We start from the raw sequence: 9,371 nt of genomic DNA, 5'->3' as shown, positions 1-9,371 counted from the left end.
GGCGTCCGACAGGTGCGGATCGTCCTTAATAAACATATCCCTTCTTATTTATACATTGGAGGATGTCGAGCTATTGTGATTTACGATGGCCAGCCACGCACATGTTCTGGCTGTGGTGGAGGACATATCCGCTCGGAGTGCATACAACGCCGCGTCGTGCAACTGCCACACGGAGAAGCATCACAGCGAGAAGTTCCCCCGCAACTGCCGATGACGTACGTGTCGGTGGCCCGCCGGGAGGTGTTGCCAAGTTCTGAGCGTGAGAAGGAGCGTGAGCAGGCCGAGTTACGGGAGCATGGAGGTGACTCGGAGAATGCCCCTAGATCCACGTCACGTCAGATGAGGAAGGAACCTTCCGAAAACTCACATGTAGCACGCGGCGTGGAAGTAGAGGTCGAGACAGTGGCGCCGGCAACGGACCAACGAACGATCGACGAACACAATGAGGCAGCAGAGGCCAGGGCACGCAAATAGCGATCGCCGAAGCGTCGCAAAAAGCGTCGCCATAGTTCGGGTGACACGTCCCCCCCCCCCCCCTAGCCTAGGGGACACGGAAGTTATCCTAGCCGAAGAACTGTCTGACACGGAACACGTGCCTTTAGAGGACGCTGACAGGATTCCTTTAGATGGTGACTGGATGTCCTGCCTTTCAGACGGTCCCTCTTCATTGACACCGACTGACCCAGCGCTGCCGAAGAAGGAGTCAGGGACACCAATGTCCCGGCAGCCACATCGAAATACGTCAGAGGACGTTTCTGGGATTGATGACCACTGCGACTGGGTGGAACCAGTCGAAGACATACAGGAATTGGCACCCCTAAATGATGACAACTCCCTTACAGGATGCACACCACGGAACGAAATAAAGGAGGGCAACCTGTTGGCGGGCACCCCTCTGAGCGCGAATAGTGGACTAAAGCCCTTGGAGTTGGTTCAAATGGCTCTGAGCACTATGGGACTCAACTGCTGAGGTCATTAGTCACTTAGAACTAGTTAAACCTAACTAACCTAAGGACATCACAAACATCCATGCCCGAGGCAGGATTCGAACCTGCGACCGTAGCGGTCTTGCGGTTCCAGACTGCAGCGCCTTTAACCGCACGGCCACTTCGGCCGGCGCCCTTGGAGTTCTCAATGACATGACACGAGCATGACAACGACAACGGACCAAGCATATAAGGTGGGCACAGTGAACATTAACACCGCACGTTCGCTTGCAAAGATGCAACTTCTCCGGGACATGATTTACGCCACAGACGTTGATATTCTGCTGATGCAGGAAACCTGCAATGCTGCTTTTCCCGACGTACATGGTTACAACACTTATCTAGCGCCAATTCCAGATGGAGGACGTGGCACTGCGATACTAGTCTGGGAAGGAATTCCGATGTGTGACCTCGATTACCTTCCTTCGGCTCGGCGTTTGGTTATGACTGTGAACGGCATTTGTATCGTCAACATCTATGCACCCTCCGGATCTGACAATCGACAGGCACGTGCACGATTCTAGTCGGAGGGTAGCGTTTTCGCTTCCCACGCCCGGGTTCCCGGGTTCGATTCCCGGCGGGGTCAGGGATTTTTTCTGCCTCGTGATGACTGGGTGTTCAGTGGTGTCCTTAGGTTAGTTAGGTTTAAGTGGTTCTAAGTTCTAGGGGACTGATGACAAAAGATGTTAAGTCCCATAGTACTCAGAACCATCCCCCCCCCCCCCCTATTCCATGGTTCCATGGGAGGTATGACCACATCTTGGTAGGGTCGGATTTTAACTGTGTACTCACACCGAAGGATCAAACTCCTAATTTCAGCTCCTGCCACGCATTGAACACGATCTGCCGGGACATGGCCCTAATGGACACGTGGGAAAAGATCCATGGGCAGCGAGAGGGCTACATGTATTTTACTAGCCACTCGGCGAGCAGGCTGGATCGGATTTATGTTCCTGACAGATTAAGGGATCACGTGTTGGTTGCTGAACGTTGGCCCACAGCTTTTACGGATCACTTTGCATATTTATGCACGTTAACCCTCCCACGGCAGCGGGTCTGGCGGAGTCGTAGTTCATGGAAACTTAATTCATCCTTATTGGTGGATCTAGAATGTCGCCAGCGGATCGAAGAAACATGGCACACATGCACTCGCCGTCTGCCGCTGCACCGTACGGTTCTTTCATGGTGGCTGCAACGTGCAAAACCGGCGATACGAAGAGCTCTCATAACGTATGGCAAGGGAAAAGCGAAATGGCTCCTAGATACACTTGGTTATTATTACATGGTGCTCCGCGACCTGTCCTCCAGGGCCCCACCGCCCGAGCGTCAAGCGGAAGTCTATCGCATTCAGGCGTGCATTTTATCGATCACGAGACGTCGACTGGAGGGACCTTTGATCCGTGCTCGGTGCTTGGACAACGTCGATGGAGAACGTATTAGCATGCATCATGTGTCCAAGGGACATGCGCGTAATCGCCTATCCTTGATCACAGTGCTCCATGATGACGTTGGTCGGCCCTTGACGTCACAACAGGACATTGCTGCTGAGTTTCTGGAGCATTACCGCCTCCTTTTCACTGGAACGCCGTCGGAAAATCGGACAGGCGAAGAAATTTTGCGACAGAGGCAAACGGAGGTGGATGGTCCGGATGCAGAGGCGCTATTGGAACCCCTAACGGAAGATGACAGCCGTGGGTCACTCACGAAGGGTGCGGTACATAAATCACCTGGGCCAGATGGGTTGACACTCGAATTTTATCACGCATTTGCGGATTTGATGATGTCCCAGTTGGTGTTGACGTATAATGAGTTATTGAGCCCTGACACGGACGTTCCGTTGCAGTTCGTGGCGGGACTGTTCATACCAATACCGAAATCGACAGCGAGTGTCAGCGCCCATCAATTTAGACCGCTCACGATGCTCAATACTGACTATAAGATCTTTGCGCGAATGTTGGCGGCAAGGCTCAAGACTGTAATATCCAAGACAATACCACCAGACCAGGCTTGTCTACGGGTTCGGAGCAACATCCATTCTATCCTAGGCGAATACCATGACGTAATTTCCCTGACGGAAGCTTCTAGCATGCGAGCGGCGTTCGTATCGGTGTATTTTTATCGTGCCTTTGACAGGATCAACCATGATTTCTTTGACTCGACCATGCGGCGCATGGCGGTACCACAAGATTTTATTACCGTCTTCATGCGCCTCCTTCGCGGCGTTTTTCGACGGTGAGAGTCAATGGCAGGGAGGTAGGAACGATTCCTGTTTGCAGCTCAGTTAGGCAAGGATGTCCCTTGTCGATGATGCTGTTTACAATAGCGCTCGAACCATTGATGCAGACTCTTAGATGGACTCTAACAGGCGTCCGACTCCGTGCGAGCTCCTTCACGTGTCGTGCATATGCCGACGACTTGATGATACTCGTCCGGTCGGAGAACGAATTAAGTAAGGTGGTTACCCTTCTTACTACGTACGGTGTAGCTGTGGGAAGCAGGGTCAACATGAATAAAACCAAGATTATGCACATCGCTCGAGGACTGGACGCTCTGCACAGTCCGTTTACGACGGTGGACATCTTGCGATGCTTAGGTGTATTGTTCACCGGATCGCTATGGCAATCAGCGGCGGCAAGCTATCGACGTCTCCTTCAGCACGTCCGACTGCACATAAGCAAAAATTCACTCCGAACGCACGACCTGCTCCAAAGGGTGGACTACACAAATGTTCACCTGGCCGCGCGACTGCCGCACCTGGCACAGGTACTGCCAATGCCACATGGTATTGCTGAGAGATTAATGGTGGTCTTTGGACACTATGTCAGCCAAGGAATGTTGTTTAAGATCAAATACGAGACTTTAACTCTCCCACACAATTCTGGAGGACTTAACCTCACGGATGTGCGGAACAAGGCTCTAGCTCTATACCTGCGAGTGACGCTACGAACTTGGAACCAACGGCAACACGCCATCACGTCGGCGATCCTGGATGTGTTTCTTCCCATGTCCTTTGAACCGCCGGTGGCGGTAGGCACAATATCGCCCTCTTTTTCTCACGTCGCGCGATTGTTTGTTGATTTTAGTTATGTTCAGTTACAGATACCTTCTACAAGAATCCCCACAACCCGTGAGATATATCGATACTTGCGGCGTCATCATAGCAGCAATATTGTCGAACTTAAATACCCAACGCGAGAATGGCGACATATTTGGAGAGCTGTCCATACGCCTCTCCTCACCACAGCAGCGCGATCGTCATGGTATACATTAATCAACCGCTAGACAGTCAACCGCCAACGACTGTACGACATTCGCATGGTAGATTCCCTGCTCTGCCTTATATGTGGCATGCAGCACACCGACGAACATTCTCTGCAGTGCGGTGAGGCAAAGGATGTTTGGCGGCTGACGCAACCCATAATGGCACTCCTCCGACGCACCGGCGAATCCACGATCACGACGGACGCTTTTTTTCCCTGACGCTGTCTTTTTTCCCTCACAAAAAACATCGGCAATCCGCTGGATTGGAGGACACGCATCGCACTACGTGCTCTCGTGGACCTTGATATCGGGCATGGACTATCGGCCTTATCTACTAGAACAACACGAAATCATCCGACGCCATTGTAAATATAAAACCCATTTTGCGAACTTTCTAAGTAGCATGTTTCATAACCCCCCGAAGCGGTGCGGAGTCCCAGGTTTACGTTGTTTCGAGGGATAGGTTATTACTCCCAGTGAAGTGACGGGGATGTCACTTCGGCCCTATATTTCTTTCCTTTCTTTTTCATATATGATTTTCTTTTGGGACATTAAAATTGAATGAATCAATAAAATCATATTGTTAATAATAAAAAAAATTACATACATGTACAATGTTTCCTTCCCTCTGCCTCTCCCTTATCCTGTCAGGAGACGGGGACACCGTGGCCAGGCCTCCACGTAAAACCCCTGCCCTCTCTGCCCCTGACCTTGTAATCATAAAAAAAAAGTTGGTAGAGCACTTGCCGGCGAAAGTCAAAAGTCCCGGTCCGGCACACAGTTTTAATCTGCCAGAAAGTTTCATATCAGCGTACACTCCGCTGTAGAGTGAAAATTTCATTCTAAAGAACTTGTTGGTTCTCGCAAGAACGATATTTTCTGAATCTGTGCTGCTATGCGTCAATAGATCGTTTTCTTCGAAGTAATTCAGGCCTCCACGTAAAACCCCTGCCCTCTCTGCCCCTGACCTTGTACGTTCCAAAATTCTGCTGCAGATTGAAGCCAGTAATATGGGACTGTAATTCAGCGGTTTACTCTAGTTTATTTTGGAAAACCGTGTCTGGTGACTCCGTTATAGTGGCACTGTCATCGGTAATATTACCATTTCTATTGCACAATGAAGGTAATGATTGTGTTTGCCGCTGATGTGCTTTTACATATGATCAGAATCTCTTTGGATTTTCTGCTACACTTCGAGACCTTTTAAGTTCTACGGACGGATTATTTGGTGCCCTGTGGCTCCCAACTAAATAATTTCAAGACAAAGATATAAACTCTGAGTTTTACTGAAACACATTGTAAATAATGTATAAGATACGTCCAGCTGAGAAGGAGACCTTAGCTGTAGCAGGGTTGTACGCAATTCTCAGTGAGTGAATGCGTTTAGCGAAAGATGGTGTGGTGGTACTAACAATTGCATTTGCAGAGTTAACGGCTTCACAGCAATTTCCTCATACCTGGAGAGTTTTTTCCGCAGTTTGTTGCATGATGATCCCTTCCGAACAGCACGAAGAGTGGTTATCCAATTTATTTGCGCAGAAGGGGTGCATGCTTCACAAATTTATCGCATGATGAAATATATGAATGAAGAGCGGCACAATATTTCGATGGTCTCAACGTTACTAGAAGGGTTGATGGTCATGAACACTCCCGAACTCCTTCAAAAATGTTGATGGGTGGTCCTGGAACATCCTCCTTACAGCCTCAATGTCTTCGCCTGGGACTCGCATATCTTCGGCCCCTTAAAACAACATATGAAAGGTCAGAGGTTCACCTGTGACAAGGAATTGCTGGGCACTGTGGGAAAATGGACCCTTCATCAACGCAAGAATTTGTACTACTGTGAAGCCATCTATGCCCTTTCCACGCGCTGAGGTCGATATATCAATGTCATTGGCAATTACGTATATTTTTACTGCTCCACGTGAACTTTAATTGTAAAATTGTTATTAAAATATTTTTACATGTAATTGGAGTCCCCTTTTCATTTGGACACACCTTATAACACTTTCATTAAACTGATGTTATTTTTCTGCTTATGTGCTGTTAATTTGTAAGGGGACGCACATGTGGATCTAACTAGCATGTGATTTCTGTTTCCTTTCGTCCCTGCCTAAGTAAACGGAAGGAAAATCTCATACTTCCAGATATAATACATATGTTCATCTCAGATCGGGAAGTATGACTGTTATAAGATCTTAAAAAAGAAACTAATTTCACGTTTAATTAAAATACCAGGCGCTGTGAAGTAAATTTAGTAGAGCAAAAATTGTTGACTATGCCAAGAGAAACAACAGTTTCAAAGAAAGTGCTATCGCGTATTATATGCTACAGGCTTGGAATGCTCTCTGGTGATCAGTCAGATTTTCGAGAAATTTTTGATTCAAGCAGATTGTTATTATATGCTGCAAGTTCAGGATACATTCGGATAAAGCATCGATCATGTTTCCCATTGCGCCCGTAGTTTAGGACCCATCCGCGATTGCTGCTAACAGCGTCATTATACATCCTAGCATCTTTGAGACCCACAAAAAGTCTTTGTCGGATAGAAACACCGAACTTTGGCAAGACAGCATGTGATGTACCATTCTCAAGACTGTTGAGTTGGTGTTTGGAGGAACAATTATCCAACTAGGATTTTATTTGGAGCAGGCATTTTATTCCTTTAGAGTCTGCCGCCAAATATCGCTACATCGCGGAGACGTCCTCTTATCTGTTACGGATACAAGAGCTTAGCGTCCGGCGGAAACAGTTTTTGTCCATCCTGGAGCTGATGGGTTGGTTTTCCCTGATCCGCACAAGGTGAGCTGTAGGAAAGACACGGAATACCCATTGGATGCTGTGTTTGGGGCCCAGTAGGCTATCTTAGAGGCGAGACACTTTCCCACGATGTCAGTTTTTTCCGTCACCTTTGAAGTTGGAATTAAATTTCGAGAAGTCATTGCAGGTAGCAGTAATTTCCACAAGAACTAATGAAAAACATCCCACCCAACCCCATCGAACAACAATACCAGCATATCTTATGAAAAAGTGCGTGGAAGGTTGTTAACAACCCATTCATACAATATAGTGTGACGGCGGAATGATACGATGTGGTTAATGATACATTGCCACCTAAAGAAAAACTGCATAGGATACACAAGAATGCCAAATCATTGACTCCCAACCCCACAGATTTGTATGCATGGCACAATTAGAGCCATGTAATTGAACCAGAAAAAAGGCAGCCAATATTGTCGGCACGAATCTCTCATTAATTACAACTGATGTTATCACCGAACCGGACTCGCACTGCCACCCAACAGCCAAAATAGAAAACGTCTGGCTGTTACTAGGACTACTGTGTAGCAAACAACTCTCACTCATATCTGGACTACATGTAATTTTCGATCACAGAATATTCCAAGCGGAAACAAAATCCCAGATACATAGAGCAGGTACAGGATTGCCTCGACACAACCTTCCGTCACTGAAAGTTTTCTAGTCCACACAACATGCTTCGGAGTATAACAAGCCAAACTAAGTCGGCCATGGTGGTCGAGCGGTTCTAGGCGCTTCAGTCTGGAACCGCGCGACTGCTAAGGTCGCAGGTTCGAATCCTACCTTGGGCATGGATGTGTGTGATGTACTTGGGTTAGTTAGGTTTAAGTAGTTCTAAGTTCTTTGGGACTGATGACCTCAGATGTTAAGTTCCGTAGTGCTCAGAGCCATTTCAACCATTTTGAAACCAAAATAAGAGGGGAAGTGCACTGTGTCCAACTCGTCGAGTCGTCCGAGAACAGCACGAGATGAAAAGGACTTAAAAAGAACTTAACTGCAGCATTTCAACGATTCGCCTTCTGAGAAAGATCCTTCTCGTGCTGGGGAAAATGGAGGTATTTTGTAATTCGGCAATTTTTTCGTTTTTCTCATTTTTACAAGAGGACGATCTCCAAAATTATCTAATTACAAGAACAACTATGAACTAAAATTTAAAAAAAGAAGTAGAAAGGACGAGAGATGAGATACTATATGTGTAACGCTGCAGGCGAATAACGTACGTTTCGGATGAAGTTTTTTGCCCTGGGCATTCCTACCAGGCTGCTTAATCACAAGTGTAATAATTACAGGTTACAGTGAACTGCTGTAAGAATTTCACCCGCAAAGATGCGGGAGAGGATTAATTCGTGTGATTGTTTTGGATACAGGAAAACATCGAATAAAAATTTGCTCGATGCAGCTGTTGCGATATGCAGTCAGAGTTTGATAAATTTTTTTATCTTTTCTCCCTACAGGAACCTGATCGTAGCCTTTCCGATGCAGTGGTTAACACCCACCCAGCAGTGAAACCGCAGACTTTCCGCACGTTTGGCCGCGGTTAGTGGATGGTCAGTGCGGCGAGATCTACTGCTCATTTCCACCGCATATTCACGTGTGTATTTAAGCCACGTCTGAGTTGATATCGGCAGACTGAAATTTAATTCGTGGAGGAGACCGCAATTTATATTTTGTATCATTGCGAACGTTTCTAGTTTTTCATGTACTAAATAGACAATAATTTACTCCAGCAATGAAATTGTGGCCAGTTAACATTTCCGTTCAGGTAATGTAGCGATACTAGTGATCAAAAACACCAATTTGCCTTCTGATAGAGCCTTATTTTTTATGATTTGTAGCCATTTCGTAATAATCCATAGCTCGCACAATATCAAATGGTACACATGTACCAAAGATTTCAAACACCATACACTTTGTTCCAATATAGAAACATTGTATCAAACGTACTTTACAATGTGTCCATCGAAGATACTCCATACTGGAGCCAACTGTACGGCATGCAGTGTGGCTTAGCCGTTGGTCGCGCTGTCTAGTAAACTGAGAATAGCCTTTCCAAATACGACAGCTGGTTGTTATTTAGTATTTGTCACTTCTGGAAGGTTATCGAAGTATCGTATGTTTGTAATGTTTGTAGTCCGTCCCTGGTAGCTGAATGATCAGCGCGACGGAATGTGATGCCTAACGGCCCGGGTTCAATTCCCGGCTGGGTCGGAGATTTTCTCCACTCAGGGATGGGTGTTGTATTGTCCTTATCATCATCCTTTCATCCCCATCGACACGCAATTCGCCGAAGTGGCGTCAACTCGA

General features: G+C 47.0%; 1 protein-coding gene across 1 annotated transcript in view; it reads left to right on the top strand.

Moving 5' to 3' along the window:
* The first annotated feature begins 210 nt into the window (after positions 1-210).
* The window catches only part of LOC126120995 (uncharacterized), a 28,296-nt gene continuing 19,135 nt past the window's right edge, over positions 211-9,371 (top strand). The window contains exon 1 of the mRNA XM_049915081.1: positions 211-466. Coding sequence (XP_049771038.1) covers positions 211-466 — 256 coding nt within the window. The remainder of the gene's footprint in view (positions 467-9,371) is intronic.

This window comes from Schistocerca cancellata, chromosome 1 (genome assembly GCF_023864275.1).
Source record: "Schistocerca cancellata isolate TAMUIC-IGC-003103 chromosome 1, iqSchCanc2.1, whole genome shotgun sequence".
Classification (NCBI taxonomy): domain Eukaryota; kingdom Metazoa; phylum Arthropoda; class Insecta; order Orthoptera; family Acrididae; genus Schistocerca; species Schistocerca cancellata.
The sequence above is the reverse complement of the archived record's forward strand: the minus strand, read 5'-3'. Positions and strand labels throughout refer to the sequence as shown.